The 22,125-nt window shown below is 44.2% G+C and overlaps 2 protein-coding genes across 4 annotated transcripts; one reads left to right on the forward strand and one right to left on the reverse strand.

The window, feature by feature from the left end:
- Positions 1 to 329: 329 nt before the first annotated feature.
- On the forward strand, positions 330 to 19,908 carry LOC126533054 (protein phosphatase 1 regulatory subunit 14B). Of its 3 annotated transcripts, XM_055071728.2 has the most exons (6): positions 773 to 1,647; positions 2,282 to 3,690; positions 5,718 to 6,002; positions 10,795 to 10,875; positions 11,805 to 11,846; positions 11,991 to 14,220. In XM_055071728.2, the coding sequence occupies exons 3-6, from the start codon at positions 5,766 to 5,768 to the stop codon at positions 12,111 to 12,113; spliced, it is 483 nt and encodes a 160-aa protein (XP_054927703.1). In that variant the 5' UTR covers positions 773 to 1,647; positions 2,282 to 3,690; positions 5,718 to 5,765; the 3' UTR covers positions 12,114 to 14,220. The 3 variants fall into 3 exon arrangements, with proteins under 3 accessions (XP_054927702.1, XP_050036214.1, XP_054927703.1); XM_055071727.2 differs by lacking the exons at positions 773 to 1,647; positions 2,282 to 3,690 and adding an exon at positions 330 to 611; XM_050180257.3 differs by lacking the exons at positions 773 to 1,647; positions 2,282 to 3,690; positions 11,991 to 14,220 and adding exons at positions 353 to 611; positions 14,229 to 19,908.
- Positions 19,743 to 21,888, reverse strand: mRpS18A (mitochondrial ribosomal protein S18A). The gene is made up of 4 exons (XM_050180264.3): positions 21,751 to 21,888; positions 21,544 to 21,686; positions 21,355 to 21,478; positions 19,743 to 20,068 (listed from the first exon to the last, which is right to left on the reverse strand). Exons 1-4 carry the CDS (start codon positions 21,854 to 21,856, stop codon positions 19,926 to 19,928), a joined length of 516 nt encoding a protein of 171 aa, XP_050036221.1. The 5' UTR covers positions 21,857 to 21,888; the 3' UTR covers positions 19,743 to 19,925.
- Positions 21,889 to 22,125: the final 237 nt, after the last annotated feature.

A 22,125-nucleotide genomic window follows, 5' to 3' on the forward strand; every position in this document is an offset into this window, starting at 1 on the left:
TTCGGTTCTGCCAACATGAAGAAATGATTTCTTCTGGCAACATTAAATTACTAGCTATGATGATAAGATAACATTAAGATTAAGAATTCAGTATTTCAATTTTTAAGCTACTTCTAGTCTGTAAAATTCACCTCTTTTGACCTACTAGTCGCAAAACGTTTACTCATTCAACGTAATTTCACACAAATTATTGCGCCACCTAGGAGTGAATAAGTCAACAAATTATTTCGTTATAAAAGTATCTTCTATGATTGTTTGTTTATATTTAATTCTAAAGATGGCGTACGCTGTTTACTGTGAGTTTTTGAAGTGAGTCTTGAAACAGGCTGAAGCTGCTCACTACGTTCTGCCTGCGCTTTCCTGGTTCCTCCGTTTCGGGTTTTTCGTGCGGAGCAGCGCGTTGCTTGTGTTTCTCCGGCGACCAAGCGAAAGCAGGCAGCACTGCTCGCGGCGAGTATCGTGGAGAGTGTGAGGCTGGCGAGGCGACGCTTCGTTCGTCGGCCCGTACGTGTGTGTAGTACGCGATTGTCTTGTTGCGGGTCGTTCACATTTGGTGTCGAGCAAGATTCGGAGTACACGAGCCCCGCGAAACTCTCCGCCTGATTTATAAGGTGAGCCCTCTTTACCTTTAATCGTTTTCGGTGCACATCAGCTCTTCCTTTGCTCAATATTGAGCCCGGCCCGTCTCGTCTCTTTACTTTTTACATCCCCCCCCCCCCGCGCGCTTCTCTCGTTGGCACAAAGGCCCGCTTGGCGTCATGGAAGCACACGCGGGGATCTATTTAAAAATGAATGAAATCTTTGTTTCTTTTTTGCAACCCCGAGCGCGCGCGCCTGTGTCGCTTATAAATGCGTCGACCTTCACGAACGCCTTGCTTAGCGTCGCGCAGTTTCGTTACAGAATTTTGGAGCAGCCAGCGCTGGTCCAGGTGCCTTGGCGGCAGATTGCCTCAGTGGGCTCGGTGGGTGCGAAAATGTACGACGCGTGATGCTGGTGCCTTGTTTGGCTTTTGCTTGGCTTTTGCTTGGCTCGAGCGAGTCGGGATTTTTTCCTACGTTTGTCTCGGAACAAAGGCCAGGTGTGGTGCGGTCGTGAGCAGATCGTAAGTGCTTCGCTTCACGGAGGGGGCGAGCTCATCGGCCCGGCCATTGTATGACTGTAAGCTAGGCTCCCTTCTTGTTTAGTTCCTGGAGTCGAAGAAGCAGAGGGGTTGCCCTCTCGGCGGAGGGAGCGGAGCAGAAGCTTCTGCTTCGTTTCGTCGCACGATCGCGTATAATCGCTTGAGCATGACGGCGGCACGGAGCAGCTATCCGTTTCACTACGGGACCCCGCTGTTGGGGGAGTGCCGGTTCCTTCTTTTTTATTGTTTCATTTTATGCCTCTCCGTGCGCTTGACTTCCCTCTTTTGTTTACCGTTCTTCCGTCAGCTAGGACGCGCGTGAGTTATTTTGCCGAGCGTCATTATTATCGGCCGGCACGATGCGGAGATAAGTTTGCACGACAGTGCGCCTGGAGCGGAGATAAAGATTTTGCTCCCTCCACCATCCTTTACAATGCCCATGGGCTGGATGAAGGCCCCTTGGCCGGCATCTCGTCTACTTAATTTTTATGTTCACGTTTAGTGGAGCTTCGGGGCCATGCGTGAGGTCAAGCGGAAAGTCAGAGAGGCTGAATTAATCTCATGGGTGGCGGCAATGGAAAAGAAACCTGCCATGAGTAACTTCTTAAGGGGAAAAAACGAAATTAGGAAAGAAACCATTTATGATAACTCAAAGGGAAGCTCATTACTTTTCGAAGCGAGATCGGGATGCCTTAGAACACGCACCTATAAAGCGAGATATAAGAATGAAGAAGAAACATGTGCTTGCTGCGGTAAAGCTAGGGAAACGACGGAACATATTTTATTAGAATGTGAGGACGTCTACCCAGCGGTCGATTTAGGCACCACTGGCCTCCTTGAAGCCCTTGGGTTTAGCGGGAGCAGTGGTAAAGCAAACAGGTCCGCAATAGACATCAGTAAGAGGCGATTGGAGGATTGGTGGAAGAAAAGTAGGGAAACGACAAAAGACGGACACGCACAAAAGCACAGTTCGCAATAGGGTATCAGAAAATTTGGACGTGGTAGTTCATAATGGTTTTTTTTTTTTTTTTTTTTTTTTTTTTTTTTCATTGGTGAACATAGGTAGGATATTAGGCAGCATAGTAGTAAGAGCTTGGTGGCGCAAGCCACCGCCCCGTTCCAAAGGGGACGCTCATAACATCCATCCATCCATCCATGAGGTGTGGTAGTAGCCCGGCCAGGCTTTTCGCTTTCGAGATGTCGCATGCCTAGCGCATGTGCTGGCTGCATAGCTTGGTGGCGGTGATGGTGGAAGGAGCGCCCTTGCAAAACTGGTCGTCTCCCTCTGCTCACTATAGTCTTTATAATCCGACACCGTCGCATGCACGCCAAAAGCGCTTGGCGCCGACGAAGCTCTAGCGTCTGCTGCTGATAGAGAAGTTGCGCGTGTCGCGTGCGCCTTGTGAATGCGTAATTTCCAAGGCTTGCGCAAAAGTGGCCGCCCGCGTTAGCACGCGCGCACATAAAAACCCGCATTCGCCGCAGTCGTTTTGTTTCTAGCTAGGCGCAAAAACCTCGGAGGCAAGGAAATGAAACGCGAAATCCTTGTTGAATATTTTTCTCTCCCTCCCCTCCCACTCCTCTTTTTTTTTTTTTAATTTTCAATATCAACAGGCGACGCCTCATGTTTGCCGAGATTCGTCTAGCGTAGTGCTTTGTGAAAGTAGGCCGGCGTTAACTGCGCCGTAGCACGTGCGCACGACCCTTGACGTCGTAAATTTTGTGAGCCTGTTTTAATTGACGGCACTTGGCGTAGGTGTAGCACCGCCAACACACCACCGTCGACCTGGGAACAGCTCAACTGCCCGCCTATTTGTCACGTTGGCTGCGGGTCTCGGTTCGTGCAGAGTAATTTGTTTGAAGGGCCTCCGTTTGTTTCACAAAGCACCTAGTTTCACTAATTGGCTCCCGCAGAGAGAAGGGGGGAAACACTGAGGTTGCTCTTTGGCGCTGTAAACGAAACCAACCGCGGCGGCTCGATCGTTGCGCTCAGCACACGTACGAAAAAAAAAAAGAAGATAACTACCACTTGGCACTCCTATGCAAGTTTCCTGGATCGTCGGTCGCTAGCTTATGCCACTTATGCGACGCGTGTGAGAACGGTGTCGTCGCTGAACCAGCGAACGCCAGACAAAACGCGCGCGGTGTGACCCCGGATGCTCGCCGTCATTTAATCCCGCCGTCGCCACCGCCGCGGTGATGAGCGCATGGCGACCCTCAATTTGCTCCAGAAAAGCGCGGCTGCGACAGACGCGCCGTTTTGTCTTTCCTCGCGCTCCTCTCGGTGCAAAGGGAGCGCGCCGTTCTCGTTCGCCTCGTTGCTGGGTGTCGGTGGGCTCTGCCCTGGGATTGCTTCACACACAACGCGCGCTCAGATAGTTGCGCAAAACTTGCCCTTCCGCGCGACCCGGCGAATGCATCCTCCGGAATTGCGTATTTCCTAGGTATTGGCCCGGGCTGGTGGAGGGGGGGAGAATGAAAGGAGGGAGCGCCGGAAGTATGATCCAGTTCTCTTGGTCGAGAGCCCGAGAGTGATGCCGTCGCAAAAGTCTGCCGTCACCTTGGACGCGTATGTATAAATAAAACTTCCGCGCGGGGACCGTTCGGAGACGAGCTTTCAAAAAATCCCTCTCTTCTACAGCCGCGCCAAACGTATGTGTGGCTGTAGCAGCATATATATACACACCCACATATATACTCGTGGACGGCGCGGTTTCTCTTTTAGAATTCAGTTGACGCCCCTTTTTATATAGGGCGCGCGAAGCGGCCTTACCTCGCATTGTCGGACGTTGCGGCCTTGCAAGGTTATCGGCCAAACGGGCACGACCGGCATTTCTGTTTTACTGGCATTGGGAAGGCGCGGGTGATTTAATGACACTCCCGCCAAACGGAGGTCAGGGGACCGGCTCTCCATCGCGCGGGCATGAATGTGCATGAAACCGCGTGCTGGGCTTTTCTCCTCTCCGGTTTGTTTAGGAAACAAAAAAAAAAGAGTAACAGAAGTAAAGCCACGGCGCCTTTTGCGAGCCCAACGCGCCAAGTGAGCGTGTCCGACGAAGCGTGCTACACGTAAGCCACCTGTTTGTCCAGGCAAGGCAAGAATGCTCTAGGGGCGGTCAAACGGCGAGGGTTCAAAGACCCTGTTCTGCATACAGCGCGATGACGTGCGTGGTGCAAACAAACAGTAGGAGGTGTGGACCAGTTTCCTGCCATAGCCGTCTCCTTGAGGCCGTTTCTTCCCGTGCTGGGCGCAGCAGGAAGGAAGGCGCAGTTTTTGTCAGTATTCTATTGACCTTCTTTTTTTCTTTCTCAGTCTTCCTCTATTTGCAATCTAGTGCTGGCTTTTCTTTTTTTTTGAAGCCATTGTGAAATACCTTTCACTCCTGAAAGTCACTGTTTCCAACAATCTTACACACATTGTAAATACAAGAATCTGGATGAGTTACTCTTATAATTCTTGGCCATATCTTGCACTTCTGCACATGTTTTTGTGTGGGGCCAGGTACGTTTATCAAGTAAGCAGTGTTAAACACTCCAGAATGTATGTCAGCAATTTCTATTGGTTCCGGGCCTAGTGTACTGTGGAGTTTGCAGACTCAGTAGTTGACAATGGCAAATTTTTTAAATTGGACTGACCATTGTCTTAGCCCAAGTGCTCTGCTGCAGACTATTGTGCCAGCTGCCTTCACACTAAGGGCATCCTGATAGATTGTGAGCACAAATTGTCAAAATTAATTAAGGGAAAATGAGACTCCCACCCAATCGTAGCAATTGCTACCAAGGAAACCCATACGGTTTCCTGGAAGGAAAAGTCTCGCAGTTGAAAAAAAAATACTCGTCCTGGTCCTGGACGTGAACCTGGGACTACCTCCTTCCTTGGGCAGCCGCTCTATCATCCAAGCTAACCAGGCGGCTAGCAGATGGCAGTGCGAATTTGAATTTGTCAATGATTGGGTGGATGTCTCATTTTCCCTTAATTCTCTCCCCCTTGCGGGTTTCGGCGGAACTATTATGTCACATTGTCAAAATGCGCTTGTTCCTCTGTGGACAAATGTTTTCATTAGGGTATTATTTACTACGCTCATGAAAGTTTTAAGTATGCCCTGTTTCACACTTAACGGGCAATGTTGCAGAAGTTATGCTGGTGGTGTCATAAGTCTCAACCCGCGTGTTTTGCAGAGCAGTTTTTGATGTGCAACGGAATAACTTCTACGGAATAACTACATTGCTCCGCTTGCTCACTGGCAAATCTGCAACACCTTTCATGTAATGATTGCATAATGTCTTGCAACATAATGTTATGAGACTTAATCAATTAAGTGATGCATATCTATATATTTCTTGCATATATGTGAAACCCTATCTTAAAGCAATCATTGACAGAAATTTATCTCTACCCTAGGCTTCATAGCATTGCTTGCTTTGTATGAACAGAGTACTATACGTAAGTGCTTTCGTTTTCTTTTGCTTGTATTTACTATTTGCACGAAAGTAAATCTAGCCAGCCGAGGGCTGTCGCAGCTAACAAAGATTGGATAAGATTGGTTGAACAAGTTGCCTTCGTCCAGAAAAATCAGTCACGTGCACTTTTTGCAGGGCACGGCCCCAGGTTCGTTAGTGGAATCAAAACAAACAGGCCACAGGATGGAGTGTGGTCTGGCAGCGGGCACAGGGTCCCTCAAGGGTCCCGGGGAGTGCCTTGCAGCTTGTCCCAAGACGCTGCATGTCAACTTTGAAGGAGGTGACAAGGAAGAGCTGCAGGACCGCAAGAAGAAGTACCTGACGGCCAAGTACGGCCCACACCAGATGAGCCTCATCAAGAAGCGGCTGCGCGTTGAGATGTGGATGTATGAGCAGCTCCAGCGACTCTTTGCCTGCTCGGTGAGTGTGCCGTTTGCACTTTTGACATCGCAGCCAGTTCTCATAAAAGGGGGAGAAAAATGTCATCCACATGACAGTATTCATGAAGCTACAAAGGAAACCCCAATGGGTTTCTCACAAAGGCTTCGCATTTGAAGAAAAATTCATCCTGGTTAGGGGATCAAACCTAGGACCAAGGCCTTTCTGAGGTGACTGCTCTACCACATGAGCTTACCAGGGGGCTAGCGGATTGTGGGGCGAGGTCGAATTAATGACTTGGAAGTGCTTGGATACTGAGTGTGACAAATCAGATCTGTGGAAATCTGCGAGGTGGAGGAATATTTCATGAAAAAGAAAGATTCATTCATCTGAAAATAACAGATACTCTCAAGTGGATGACATTTTTTCTCTTTCAGAAAGATTTGAAATGTAACTCCTAGTATTATTTTCTGTTAATAAGGTTATCTGTCAGTTGAAGCAGTAATTGGAGATGTCACCTGGCTGTTCTGATCATTTTCCTGTGCACTTAAGCCTTTCATAATATATAGTGCAAGGTGTCTCATGCCTTTGTTGAATCTAACTGGTTATATAAGTTGCTAGCCTTCATCTTGCATGCAGAAGTTCTAGAGAGTGACGAGACCATCACCTAAATAGCTGGATATAGCAACTTAAGTGCTCAGAGAAAAACCTTAGTGTTCAATTATTATCACACTTACTGCAAATAAACTCAAAACCACTGCACTGTGTGCTTTAACATAAACCTTGCTGTGGCATTGTCTCAAGAGAGGTGTGTCAGTTCAGTAGGACAAGCACGGAACGTTTGCCTTCCTTTTCTGTTCCCTGAATGACAACTGCTGAACGAACAAAATGCAGAGGCCAAGTGGGGTCGGCTTGGTCTCATTTGTGCGAGACGACAGGAAGTGCCCGGCAGTTGGTGGTGGGGGGCGCAAGGGGAATCTGCAGTTACGCTCGAGGAAGCATGACAACAAAGCCATGCGCAGCTGCCGCCACTGCTCTGGAGAGAAGACGCTGGCCTCCTCCTCGCCTCTTCCTTCACCTGTTCTTTTCATTGAGCACTCTCCTTCGGTTGCGTCGCTTGGACAAAGTGACGGGACAAAAGACACCCTTTCCCGAACCTTTAAGGGTCTCTCAAAGTGGTGCCTGGTCTGGGTCTATCGCCTCGGTGGGGACGGTGCCAATGACATTTGATCGTGCGGGGAAGCTGCGCTACTGTAGCACGTCTTTTTGCTATTGCGTTGCCTGGCAGTTCTCAAGGAACCAACCTGTACATGTTTTCCTGAAGCTCTGCTAAGCGCGAGGTGATGGCCTTCCTCGAGGCATACTGTTACTGCAGAAAAGTAAATAGAGAGAGAGAAGGAAAAACAAAAATTGTGTAGCTTCATTTTATATCAATATCAGGTCAACTTATTTGTGTTAGGGACTTGTATACTGCAAACTGTGGCATATTTAACTATTTTTTTCCTGCGCTATTGAAATGTGGAATGTGTTGTTGAATGTAAGCAAAAACTGTATAATTTTTTTTTTAACTTACCTGATTTGTTTGAGATACCTTACAAGTAAAGGGCATTGAATAAGGGAGGTAACATTTTACACACCGAAAAAAAAAAAAAAAAACTTAATACCAAATGCAAAGGTAAAATACAGTGAAAATTTATTATACAAGATTAGGAGTGCAGAGCATGCAAGTTATTGTGAAATGTTTCGTGATTTGAGATGGATGCTATGTGGTCCGGAAGATCGTTCCAACGTGCAGTATTGCGAGACAATGCAGATGAATTAAATGCTTGCATTTGACCGTGTATGTGCATGAACTGACGATATTGTGGAAGTGTCGTGAAGTGCACTCTGATGGATGGCAGAGAGTGTGACCTACTGCTCTAAAATGAAACGTTTAATGGCTTTATTACTAAAGTGGAGGCATAGTTCCGTTCAGCATGATGATGCCATGTGTCTTTTTTGTGGATATCTTTAATGCTACATAATGACAACTGACGAGGACTGTCCACTGGTTATGTCCTGCATGCAAGTGTGCACTCTTCTTTCTTCTCTTGCAAGAACCGCTTAAACTTGCTTATTGCATCAGCATTTTCCATGTGATCTAATGTTGTCTCATGCTTACTTATGGTCCACTCCTGTTAGGGACAGTGAAAACTGACAGTATTACTAAAAAAGATAAAAGTAGTTACAGAATAATTCAGACCACATCTTCACTGGCTAAAGCAGTAGTGAAGACAAAGATTTACAGTTTGTCCCAATATGAACTGCAATGCTATACACTACTACGTTTGCACAGGGTGTATCATGTGATGAAAATTGCAAAAGTAGGTTCAATGAGGTCCGTGCAGCTTTCCGTGTTCACACATTGTGGACAGTGTCCAATTAACTACTTTCACATCATCACTGGTGTATAACTGCCTTGTGCACCATGATGGGTGCCACAGGCTGTACTGAACACCTTTGCGCCTTCAATTGAAGTTGAAGTTTTATTGACTTTTTGCATAGATGATAATGTGATCAGTGAGGTTGATTTCATTCAAATTAAGAAGGGGATGAGGAGTTGGTGCGAGACCTTAAAGAAACAGTGTGCAAGGTGCGAGAACAGTGGGGTTTTAAGCCACGAACAGCAAAGCAGACAGGATCAATGCCGACTGCAATAAATACAACTGTCCGAGAAAATGCGAATAAATTAACGTAGAAGGAAGCAAATAGCCCCCATGACATAAGACCTTGTCTCATCTTTTCCTGTTCAGAATCAACGTGACAAATTCTTTGTGTGGAGCGTGGTAGTGTGCTTACTTCATACAACTGGCTGGCAGGTTGCCAGGTTGGCTAATTTATGTTTGCTTCTCTTATCAGCATCATGTTTGCAAGTTTCCTTTTCTATTGGCATTCGTGAGAATAGGTCTGTGTGTTACGCATCCTTTCACTGGTAGCACAGGCAGGCACGGACGTGCTTCGTGCTTGTCGGTTTTCCTGGATAGGGCGCTGCCAACAGGAAGTCTATTCTCCTGCCCCCTCCTTTTGCCAGACATTCTATGGTATTGCACGGCTTCTGGCGGTGGCCTTGGGAACATCCTCTCGTGTTCGTGTCTGAGGGTGTTGCTCATTTGGTTTGCACATGTGTGGATGCAGTGGCCGACATGCAGTCTCAATTGCAGCAACCGTGATCCTTGTAGAAATTATGTCAGAAGTGTCAAACAGCATTTAGCCATGCATTGCAACTGGTGCCTGTTCTTTATGCTTTGAAAGGTCTCCAAAGACCATTGCCAACGGCTTTCTTTGTCATTTATTTACCGTAAAAGTTACCCTTCTTTTTCTAGCATTTCATACAGTTGGAAAGGGTGGAGGGGAGGGGCATATATGGTGCAGTTACGAAAAAATAAAGTACATAAGTGCTGTAATGCAGCAGGTCTGGTGGTCAGTATCAGTAGATATTTTAAGTGGGTACAGGCAACAACATAAGTAAGAATGTGATTTGTAATACATCACTCATTAAATGCACTATCATTCCATGAACTCATGGATAAACACTGTTCAGTCCATCTCTGGTGGTTCTGAAACACCTGCATGGTATGTTGAATCCAAATAAGGAAATTCAGGAGATTTTATATGAGGTATTGGACATATTAGTGTGCTTGATTAGAACTCTAACACGCAGTGCAGCATCTTTTGCAGGGGAAAATGAATTGCACCATTATTTGAAGTCCATTAATGAAAATCGCATATTTCTTGTGTTTGAATTTTGTCTGTATGTGTGAGTTTTTTATTTGTCCATGATAGAGGCTTTTGATATGCAGATCACTGTGTACCAGTGTTGTCTATACCTCAGAAACAACACACTGTTGTTGGATCTCGAGTCAAAGGATCAATGCCATCTGCATTATTTGTTAGATGGCTGAACATTAGAACCTCTAAATTGTTTGTTTATTCTCGAAGTTCTTTCTCAGCTTTTTTGAACGTTAAATTCAAGGTAGGCTGCCTTAAGGCCTGTTCTGTCCTATTCCGGCACTTCTCTTGAGTCATAAGATGTGCTTCAAGATAAAGTGAACGCAGCATGAAACGACAGAGAAGTTTAGAAGGACTATAAGATAAGATTATAAATAAGGCTAGCTTAGGAGTGTAAGCTGCATTCATCATTGGGGTTCACTTTCTTGCTTCTTGTAGTAATTATGCAACAAGAGTTCAAAATTACACAAAATTTGATGTCCACTACTTAGACTTGATACTAAGAGTGTAGCACTAAGAAAAATGGGTGCAGTGGGGGATAAAGAAAAGGGATCAGTGAGAGCGAAATGGTTATTTATTTAATGTGAACTCAGCTTAGCATTGCGATATCTAAAGTAGTCATCTTATATTAGCCATTATATAAGGGCACTGCAAGTTATGTGAAAGCATCATTTGGAAGGCACACACTTCTACATGGCCACTTGGATGTGAAGAAGCACTGGCAGGTGTGCAAATGAGTGAAACAGGATGAACTTGCAGAAACGGGCCATTTATTGAGTGAACATGTACTTGCAAAACCAACGAACAACTCAATGGCAGTGATAGTAACTATCGTAGTTGGAATATGTCATGTCAAACAATGCATTTTACGCTTAACCCCTGTTTATAAGGCATCTGCCAGCAGCTTTTGAGATCAAGCAGTAGTTGTTGTGATGGTTCCAGAATTTACGACTGCTTTCATTACACACAATTCCATGTGACCATAAAAACTTGGTGCACTGTTAAGTGCACATTTTCGTTAACAAAGGCGCATAAACATTAACTTTTTTTTTTCTTAATCGCACAGGATGACAACCACGACATCGAAATAGACTTGGATGAGCTTTTGGACATGGAGAGTGATCACCGTCGAAGAGACTTTCTCAGGGTGAGGCCTTTGCTTGAATGCCACATTCTAACATGCTTTTTATTGCTCTGTCGGAAACTGCCATTAAATCGTACAACTGAATGTCACAGCTGCGATACATAAGCATAGCTGCCGCTGTGAAACTTGCTGCCTCAATACATTTCATTCCTTGTGGTGATGGTGTGCATTCTACCCCCATCTGTGAAAGTTTTTGGACACAGGATTCACGGAAGAGCTAAATTTTGTTACAAGCCAATAAAGCTGCCTTCAATTCTTAATGCTCGGTGGATGCTTCACCTTTAAAACCCTCCCACGTTTCTCACTAAAATGCTAAGCCTGGTGGTTAGCTTGCAAGGAAATTGAACTTTTTGTGATTTCAGTGTTCCAAAAATGTTTGTGGTCACCTGTACCTAAATCATCAGCAGGAGTTATTTCATCCAGTTTGTCTGGTTCACATGATACTAATACATTTCATTTGGCCTGTTACTGTCTCTTTCCAAAAACCATCAAACTTCATCATAATCATTATGGTCCACTCCTGGTCTCTGTGCATACTGAACATTACAAAAGCTAGGTAGCCAAGTATAAAGTGAATCGGCTAAACTGCTGCTTTGTTCATTCTTAAATTTCTCGGAAAGGTGGCATTTCATGGCACATTTTGTTTGATACAGTGTTTGGGTGCAACGTTTGCGTGCTTCATCCAAGATAAATCATGCTTTACATTGTCTGTGGTGCTCCAAGAGGAAAAGCGTAAAATTTTTCAACAGAACAGTGGTGCTGTCTATTACATAAAATCATCGCATGTGTGCTGTTTCACCATAACACTGACAGAATACCACTATTTATTTCACTGACTTAAAAAAAAAAAGCTTTTCAGTCCTGCATTTTTCTGCCATTGCAGTATTGCGCCTCCTGGAAATGCATTTGGAACTTGTTTCTTCTTGTTCCAGGCAAAATTGGTGGGTGCCAAACAGACTCGGGACCAAGTTGAGGTGAGTCACCTGGCTTGTTTGGTAAAATGAGCAATCTTTTTAGAGGTTGCCTGTGCATGAGGCATTGAGGTGTTAGGTGTCAATGTTCACCTTCGTAGATGTTATTGTTTGCCCAAGCAAGTTTCTAACCACAAGGTTTTTCAGAAGTGTGCAGAACAAAGTGGCCAGTGTGAACGGGTGCTAGTCTTCGGATTCCAACGAAAATGGGTTACGCCTCAAGGACTGACTGGATTCAATTGCACAATTTTGAAACATGATCTAAACTAATGGAAATAAATTGGCACGTTGGACACTTCTATTTGTAAATCAGTTCTGCGGAGTCTCACAAGGTGGAGAAATTTTCATGAGAGGAAAAATTGCCATCCACCCGTATGTAGCACAAAGCTACAAAGGGAACTCTTACGGGTTTCTCAGAAACAAAACTTCATAATTGAAGAAAGGTTGTTTGCAAAGAATTTGCATTGAGGAAGAATTTCTTTGCTTTCATCACTGCAGTATGAACAAATCACTTTTTTATTATTGTTTTAGGTACAGTAAAGAAAGGTGTTTATTTGCCTCTTCAAAAGAGGGGAGCTGTAAATCATGTCTTTCCAGGCTAGATAGCTCATGCACAAATTGCTGTGTACGTGATGTTATTTACATGTATCATCCCTTTTAATGTGCTTTTTGGATGTATAATCAACTTTTGTTCATTTGACATCAATTTGGTCATTTAGAATAAAATGTGGGTTCCTTTGTTAGCTGAAATAGTCAGACAATCTATTTCAATGCAGGGTTTTAAGCCCATTGGCTGAGGAGTATATAACCACTTTTACGTGGGGATGATGATACTGATTTTTGCAGTGCAATGAATTGCAGCCGATTTAATGCGGGTGGACAAAGATGCTTGCGTCATGCTAGCCCAACAGTGAGGCGGAAACTGCTGTGTCAATGATGACCATCTGCCAGGGGTGTGACAGTTATGGACTTTGGCATTTCAGATTTGGCTTTCCAAGTGGGAATTGACTGGAATTCATTACGTTGCAGTAATTAGCAAGCGTCAATGTTATACAAATTCAGAAGCGGTTAGGAATGCTTCAGATGACAGGTTTCAAGCTTCGCATAGGATCGATGGTACCATGTGTTCCAATTGAAAAGTGAATTATTTATTTTCATTATTACATTGTCTCATTGTGCTCCCTCAAGTCATTTTAAAATGTCTGCTTCTCTGGTAAAAACTGTCCCAAAGAGAAAAGCTTAATTTTTGCAGGTATTTTTCTGGAACTTTGAATGGATTTTATGAAGCACCCTGTATAGTGCAATGTAAAGCAAAAAGAACATTCTTTACTGTGCCAAAAACCTCTGTTGTACTAGCTGCAAGGCTTCTGAATTGCATTCAGTATTGCTCTACATACCTGCACTTTGCTCTTTCACCCTTTCAGGGTCAATGACGTAAATATATGGCGCCATCTGCACGTAAAAAGTGCGCCAATTTCCTAACTTTTTCTTTACTGGCATGTGCTGCCACTATGTGGGAATACACGGAACTTTTTTCTCGCGCCTCCCGCGCTCGGTTTTCATTGCATGGTATGTTTTAGAGCTAGTTTGTTTGCTCCGGCACGTCTATATACTACCGCTCGCACATTGGCGGGCGAGCGGGCGGCAGTTTGGGTTTTGTTCCATGGGCGGTTTCGGCTTCTTTCGCTCACAAAACTGATGGCTATCTCGTTACTAATCGCTCAAAGAGCGACCACCTGTTACTTGCTTGTTTATTGCTCACAGGGGTGCGCATACGAAGGATGCTGCCGTGCATGCGTTTCCTTTTCTTTTTTTTTGGAGACTCGCGAAAACTAATTGCCTCTGAATTGTGATAAGATCGAGATTAGCTGAAGTTTGTCACACATTTTGCTTTTTTGATGGGCAGACAACCATACAGTTTTCTTGAGTGCACTCACCTACGCAGTTCGATCACGCTATGGATGTAAATATTAGTGTAAGAGCAGGAACATTTGAGACTTGCGAAATATTCTCGTGTGCACATTTTCTAAGCCTTCAACTATGTGTATAACAATGCATCAAATTTTTAATTCTTATAAGTTTATTTCCTTTATTTATTGTTTTTATTCATGAATAAAGAATACTTATATACCAATGCAAAATATTTTTTCTCACTCTACGATCACCCGAGAAAAATTACGGTAAATTTTTTTTGAAATAGGTCCCTCTGAATAACTTAAACCTGCATTAAAGAAAATCGACCCTGGACAGCCGCATATGGTGAAAGAAAATCAACCTTGAAATGGTTAATCACATCATTTGAAAATAATTAGGACACATATTTGTAAGTGCCGAAATGTAGGCTTAGCTCCATCATCGTGTGCTCACGCCTTTCACCCGCTGCAGATGTTCATCGACGAGCTGATACAGCGGGCCAAGACCCTGTGAGAAGCTCCGCAAGCAAGGTGTTCGTCCTAGTCATCAGGACCCATGTTCTTAAAAAATCTCACCGCACCCATATGCTTGTACACCTCGGCCCCACTGTGTCCTCTGCATGCCTTACCGTGCGTTTCTTTTTAAATTTTTTGCTCATTGCAGCGAAGGCATGCTTTCCATCACCACATTGTTCATGTTCATCTAAATTCCTTGGCCACATGTGGCAGCGGTCTAGTTGGAAATGGGATATGTGAAATGAGATGCACCTGCTTTTGCAACAGTTTTGCCCTGGACGACAAAAACTGAGATTGTTTTGGCTGATTAAGGGAAGCTGGCCAAACAGTGGCTGCTTACACACCTTTTCAAGATTGAACCATAGAAGGTACCTGCTTGTGGAACTGTTCTTATCTCCAGAAAGTATCCACTTTCCGTGCTCTGTGTGGCATCACCTTCATCATTGAGAGTCCTCGTCCTGTGCCATCATCATCCTGCTTGGTGCTGATGATGATGATGTGGGATGAGGGCTTGCGGTGATGAAGGTGACGCTATATCCCGGATATATCTATAGCATAGGCACCTGCACATGGGATGCAAGTGAGGCAATGCTTCCAAAGCCTGCTTAAAGAGCCATGGATTTTTTTGCCTCATAGTGTTTGGTCTCGTGCAGAACTGCCAGGTGAGAGGCGACTCACTTGGAGCAGTTAAGGGTGCACTATAAGGAGTGAAAGTTTCTCATTCCTTTTTGATGACATGTTTTTGAATGGATCCACTTGGCAGATAGCTGGTGCTTGGCTAATGTGAGCTGGTAAAGACGCAGACACCAGAATGCAGGTGTTTGGAAAAGATGTTATCGGGAGATTAGGACCTCTATTTAGCAGGCATTCCTGCAAAGCCAGAATACTCGGCTGAGACTGTTGGACGTATTTTGAAATCTAACATTGGAAAGCTGATCTCCATAGAGTGGAGATGGTTTTGCAAGCTGGAAGACTTACATTAAGAACACTGCCACATGCTTAACATGAATTCTCCTCCGGCTTATTAATAAATTTAAAGATTGGCTTGTTCTGGAATTTGTGCTGCTGAGCAGGAAGACAAAAGTGAACAGCAAGTGAAGCTGTGTTTGGCTGCATTCTTTGGCGTATGTTCTGCTTCTGAGATCAGTGACACTGATCCTTGCAGTCTCTGAAGATCTTGCTGTCAGTGCAGTATGCACTGGGTTCCAACTCCCCATTTTGCCCTACACCATCTTTGTTTGAGCAGTACCAAAGCTGACAGCCACAGCTTATGGTTTGTTGGCTAACTTTTATCCACAAAACATTTGCCGCACGAAAGTTTTTAGGGCATTTCCAGTGCTGTTAGTAATGTAGTTTTGCAGCTTTTGGACTCTTTAAAACCTAGTTTATAACAGCGAGAGGCATAGAGGAGCGTACAATGGAGGAGACATGCCTGTTCTGGGGGTACACATTATTCACGCTTCATCCTCCACAGTATTTCACTAGCTGACGTTTTGGAAAGAAGGTTCCACAGTAGTTTTCCTTCATGCATGCTTGGAAACCTGCATGTTAATCCACGAGGCGGCCTGCCAGTAGAAACTTTCCACTTACAAGTGTAACAACTTGACTAACTTTTCCATTACTATTTCACACAGCCAGTACCGTCGCACCAAAGAAATTGCATAATTAAGTGAAACAACACAATTGACAGACATGGCCACACCTTGCATCTTCTGCAGCTTTCATGTGAACTGTGGTAGCACCAGTACTCAGACTCGCTCCTTAGTACTAGCTCCTGTAGAATTATGCACTCTTGTGGGCGGAGCTGTTTGTCACACATACGTCACACATAACCGGAAAAATGTGGGTCTTGCTAGAGTCATAGTGCCCCGACAGAATGTGCGGGCAAGTACTGCATTCTTGAGTTACATTATAAGCAGTTCACTCTGCCTGCACTGGCCCAAGCCATCGTTTTTTTGCTTTATCTGAAAGACGTTAACTTTGCGAATCTGTCCATAATTAAAGACTAGGATTTGTCCACGCATTTCTGACCTTCAGTGCTTAGCCATTGTATTCGTGCCGGCTGTGCATGTTACCATGTTTTCTACAAATGGCGGTTCCCGAACTGAATAGGATTAGTTAACACTCTCTCTTGAAAGATTTGCTGAGAAACAGTTTTTATGCTTAAGTTACTCTCAAGTCTGCAGTGTGCCAGTTCAACATGTAATTTTATCATTTGTTCTAGATAGGAGTTTGCATATCATTCTAATTCAGTGCTTTCATAGTTTCTATGCAAATGCAGCATCTCAATATATATTATCTCTTGCAGCTGTCATTAGTGGTGATTCATCAAAAAGTTTCAAGCTGTAGCTAGGCACGATGGAGCAGATATGCTGAATTTATTGTGACAAAGCTTGTAGCAATAGAGTAGCATTTTGTCTTTTTTGCAGATGACTGGAGGAGAAATAAAGCTTCCAGCACCATTTTACAACCGCGTTCTTACACGACTTACCATGCTGCCTTAATGCAGACATTTTTGGTATTTGCTGGACAGTAGTAAATTAGATGGTTACCAAAATCTTCACAATACTCCTCATACTGAAAGTCCTTCTTATAGGTAGTTGTAAATCCTTGTGTTTAACTGTACTGCTAGGAGATTGGTTGGCCGTGCAGGTTTCTGTCTGGTTGCTCGAGAAGCTTCCTCTAAATTTGAAATGGCATAAGCCAGGGATGCTTCAGAACAGGAGAACAGCGGGCGACGCACAAGCACTGTGTGCCGTCTCCTGTTGGCCTGTTTGTCAGCGCGGTTCCAAGTATGCATTAACCAGCCATAATTAGCACACTGCTGACACTTCTAGTACATTCAACTGGTCGCGTTCAAGTATTCAAACAGCGTGCTTTACATATGGCTGGTTGAAACTGAGTGCTTGGAACACATTCGCCTGGTTCATTCAGGGCACCACGCTACAGCTCAGAGCGTTAGAGGTGCTCTCAGCTTTGTGGTGGTACATTGAGTGAAATCCGATTAAATATTGCAGTCACTTGGCTTCTCTGATTGCTCTGGGAGCTGCTGATCATTTGGCTCAGGCAAAATTTCTCTAGCTCCAATCTTAACAAGGCCTCGCATCATCGCAAACAGAGTTGGACCACAGTAGGAACCAGTCGAATGTGCCTTTAGCGCTGAATAAAGGAGAAACCTGAGTACAAAAAGTTGTTGTAGGAAGCATGGGCCACATTAAAAGCTTAATGGCTGTGAAGGTTGCCTGTTCTATAAAGTCTATGAGAGAGAAAAGTACTGTTGTTTTCAATGTGACATTGAAGTTATGGGGTCAGCAGTTGATTGTCAGAAGCAGCCTCCATAATCTCTTGTTTGGAGAGGAAGACTGCAATGTGTTGCTGTAGTTTATAGTATACTTGTGCTGCAATGATGGTAAGATGTACCTGTTTTTGGGTGACTCAGGCTCATTTAGGAGTTGGGAGATATTGCATGAACATTTTTCACACTAGAACACTGTCTTCTGTTATGTGATGTTCTTATGCTACTGCCATCTATTTTGTTTCACACATACTTTTGGTGCAAGACTCATTTTTCAAGGTGCGAGGTCTTTTCCTGCAGTTTTGCTGCAGACATAAGGCAATTTGGTGTTAACATGCCGATGTAATGTGCAAGTGTGAATTTAGAATGCAACGAAAATTAAGCAGTGTACATTCTGATGCCAGTACGCCTTACTGGCAAACACACTGCATGTTTACTTCTTTGTTCATTAGTGTTTTAAACTACTGCATTACATTTGCCTTGTGCATGCTTTTAACATTGTTTTAGTGAGGACTTCGTGGTACACGTGCCATGAACGCAGCACAGGCATGTGCATTGAAACTGATCTTTTCCATTTTCTTTTTGTTCAGTATTCCACACACAAAGCACATTGTCACCAAACAGATGGTTTTCAAAGGAACAGCGACTTGCACCTACAGTGTTTGGATTATCATCGATGTTGCAGAATTCAGTGTTTCACGTTATGGCCACCTGCTATATTTGCATGTCCTCAGCAGTGGCAGAATGGCCTTGCGATTTAACTTCAACGCTAACTTCCATCACTGGTCAACTTCTGGCCACCATGCTTAACTTCGCAGTGTTGACAACTTGCTGTCGTGTTACTATTTTCAGTGTGTGCTTATTTACACACCAATATGTTTGAAACTTCTAAGAGTCTTTTAATAGTTGTGTGCACGTCATCACAGGGGCAGCTTTGAAGCCTTCATTTTTCATGCACTCATAACCAAGCATACAATCGTGCTGGTGCCATGTGGAATGAAATCGGCTGTGTAGAGGTTGTTTAGTTTCTTCTGCAAAGTGTTGGTCAGTGTGCTGTTGTGCCGTTATTTCTCGGGTAGACGTGCTCGTAAGGCAGCGCTGGTAGTTGACTACGAGCTGATTATGGTGCGCGAGTTGAGAATTGCTTTTGATAAGGTCACTTGCTTGTTGGACGAGTTGGAATATTGCTATATTTAAGAGGAACTAGTGCAGAACTAAGATGCATATGCAGGAGGAAACAAAGAAGTTAACTAAACAAATAATAAGAAGTGTACGAGACAAAAAACAATAAAATAAAATTTAAAAAGTACACAAAGTCAATCATCAAAAAACTGAGCAAAGAAACATTCACCAGGAACCCCTAAATTCTCCAATAGCAGTATACATTCCTCAGTGAAACAGTTTGGAGATGTAGACTTCATGAGGTGTGATTATAGCATCCTAATACCAGTCTGGTAGTTGAGTGCTTCTGGATAATGAGCTTCTAAGGAAGCCCAGGATCCATTTCTTGCACTTCGGTTTTTCATGTCACGTGCATCTTGTTCTATGCTCGCTTCTCTTCATATCACTTTTGAGGATGCATGGCATTGGTTATATACGTAACTGTTTACCCTGTGTCTTTCCTTTGCAAACCACTCTTGCTGCTGCAGCTTACCTCTTAACGGAGAGTTTGAGTTGAGCATTTAAAGCACGTTGCACACAGCCTTGCGGCATCCATAAACAGTGCTCATATTGATTGACTGCCATGTCAGCGGTTTAAGTTCATTTGTATGATGGGCCTCATTGCACAATGTGTGCAAAATATGCAGCACTAATCAGATTCGTCTGTAAAAGCTTTGAAAATGTGAAAGTCTGCCATGTTCTCTTTTGCCTGAGCATGTTTATACCGAGGAGTGTGAGCAGTTAAAAAGAAAGGTAAGCTAAAACGCTACAGCAGGGCAAGGTCACTGCTGCAAGAGTTCACGCATGTTGGCACTGAAAACTGGCTGTGTGGTTGGCCACAGCTTTGTCATTTTTGTCCAACGTGGTCTTTTACACTGATGTTCATAGCATTATGGCGAGACTGTTGAATGTGATGGTTACGACCAGTTATTATGGAAAGGCAGTTGTGCCTTTGTTTTGCTTTTTTTTTTTTCCAAAGTGGGTTACAAGCCAATGTTTAAAAAAAAATTGTCATTTTACAATGTTTCATTGTATTTATTTGCGAGCTCATTTACTTAATAACAGAAAACTGTACAGATGTTTTTACATGCTGTATTGCATGCTTTTTTTTTTCTTCTATACACAAAAATGCTTGTCACCAAACATTGTTTGAAGGCAATAAAAAAAAATGTCACTACAATGCGGTTTCATTATTTCTTACATTGAAGGGGGCTTTTTGAGGTATTCTTTGATGTCGATGAGTGGTTTGCCAAAGTCGACCTTGAGCTTTGTGCGGCCAAAGTAGTTGTTCAGCTCTTGCCACCTTTCCTTCGGGGTATGTTCCTCGTTGTAGATGAGTCCTGAGCACAAGGAGAAAATCTCATTACTCGTGGACCAATGCCCTGGTGCTACTCCAAGGCATGATTGTCTCAGAGTTGTTGTTAAAGGGACAGCATTTCATGAGAAACATTTTTTGAAAACTATTTACATTAATTTTGCCGTAAGATGTTGATTATTAGAAAAAAGTAAACGCTCCATTAAAAAAAATTTCATGTGTTGTCATCGATTAGAAAGTACATGTACTCGAAATGTCATGGTGCAGAGGCAGTTCTTGAAACTTGCTATGTTTAATCTCTCACTCCTTCATTATACATTTTAGTCCATATTTTACAGAAAATGAAAACAACTAGGCCCAAACAGATTCTGTCAAAATCCACGACATAGCAGCAAGAGATTCAAGGTGGCGTCGCCAACAGTCTTGTTTTTGTATTTTCTAGCCTGCCACGCCTCCTCTCGTGGCAAGAGTGGCTTTATTTGGCATCGAAGAACCTAGACTGCCAAAATAGAGCTCAACTTAGTTTTTTTCTTCTTCAGTGTCCCTTTAATACGTGAACTCTCTCCTTGAGGAACGGAAACAAAACCCAACACCCCGCAGCTTATCCAAGAGTGCAAAGGTAAAGCAGGGGTGCATAAATAAGCCCTCGAACAATATTTGCACATAGTTTCGGAGGTCCTAGGATTTAAGCATGGGCATTTCAGTGCCTTTCTGCAATTTCTCTAATGGGTATGTGTTTTGCTCTGCTCCGATTTTAAACGCGGAGAAAGCTCGTTATTAGAAGGCTGCAGGTATCGGATGTACTGAGCAGTGTGTGAAATCGAAAGTGGATGTGTCGTTAGTTTGTGCAATGCAGTGTTTTCGTAAAACCATTATGCCAGCTCGCTGTGCCCAAGGAACCGACGTGACAGGCTGTCAAGCGTGTTCTTGCGGTTGAGAGTGCAACGAATAACGAACAGACACAACTCCAAGTACCGATGCACGTGTTTGCTCTCCGAGACGATACCCCAGCCACGCGGAGCACCTTTAATTAATCGGGATCGAATTTCTCGATAACCATTGGCTCTCTTCCGCAGTCGCGCAAGGAAGCCAGCCGCAATCGAGAAATTAGATCCCGATCGAGAGAAACCCGCGTAATACCGGTGTCATCGTCAGGATCGATTGGTTGTGACCGGTGAACGGCAGGAAAGAGGGAAGGAGGCAGGAACGAGGGAAAGAAGTCGGTCCTACATGACTGCTACAGCGCACTGGATAGGGGAGCAACGGATATTCTGGAGTGGTAGTCAATCGAGGCCCGCTAGTAGGCAATACCTGTCCTTTGAGCTTCGTAGAGCAGAGTGCCCACGATCTTGTGCTGTTTAGCGCAGAGGCCTGTAACATGCCTTGGCAGCTGGTTTCCTCGCGCATCCATGAATTGGCTCAGGATTAGCACGTCCTGCGGTTGGAAACGTAACGCGCCACTGTCCAATACACCTGTCCAACTCGCGTTACTCGGCTTACCGTGTGGTTCAACCTCTTTAATCCCAACCTGCACAGTGGGCACGCGGAACTCGTGTGCTTCGGTTTGACCACGAACCCTTTACGGGGAGAGTCGACGTACACGCCTTCGATCACTGTCGTGTTGCCCTCTTGCGACTCCCGAACTGCAAAATGCGCAAGACAGAAAACGTTACTTTGGTGATTAAGGCGCTTAGTACGAGTGCTTACTTTCTTTTACACGAAGCGTCGTAGAGGTACTCAGTTGCTTTCCTAGCGCTGGCAAACGCAACAGTTTTTTGAGTCCGAGACGCGCCGTCCTCATGTGCAGCGCCATTTTTTACCCCAAGGCCAACAAACAACTCCATATGCCTGCCCAGTAGAACAGAAAAGTTTGTAAGTGGGTTTTTAGAGGGCGTCGCTTTCTTACATATAAATTGCAAGCAGTTTTTTTTTTTTTTTCTCATGTTTTGGTCGGCGCTGGGTAAGAATTATTGTAAGAAACTCTATGGGCCATAGTAGACAGGTATTTCAGAACGAAGGGGGATTCAATCCAGTTCAACCTCACTGTCGAAAAAATTAAATTAAAACCGAAGATAGACACTA

The sequence above is a fragment of the Dermacentor andersoni genome, chromosome 7 (genome assembly GCF_023375885.2).
Source record: "Dermacentor andersoni chromosome 7, qqDerAnde1_hic_scaffold, whole genome shotgun sequence".
In the NCBI taxonomy this organism is placed as follows: domain Eukaryota; kingdom Metazoa; phylum Arthropoda; class Arachnida; order Ixodida; family Ixodidae; genus Dermacentor; species Dermacentor andersoni.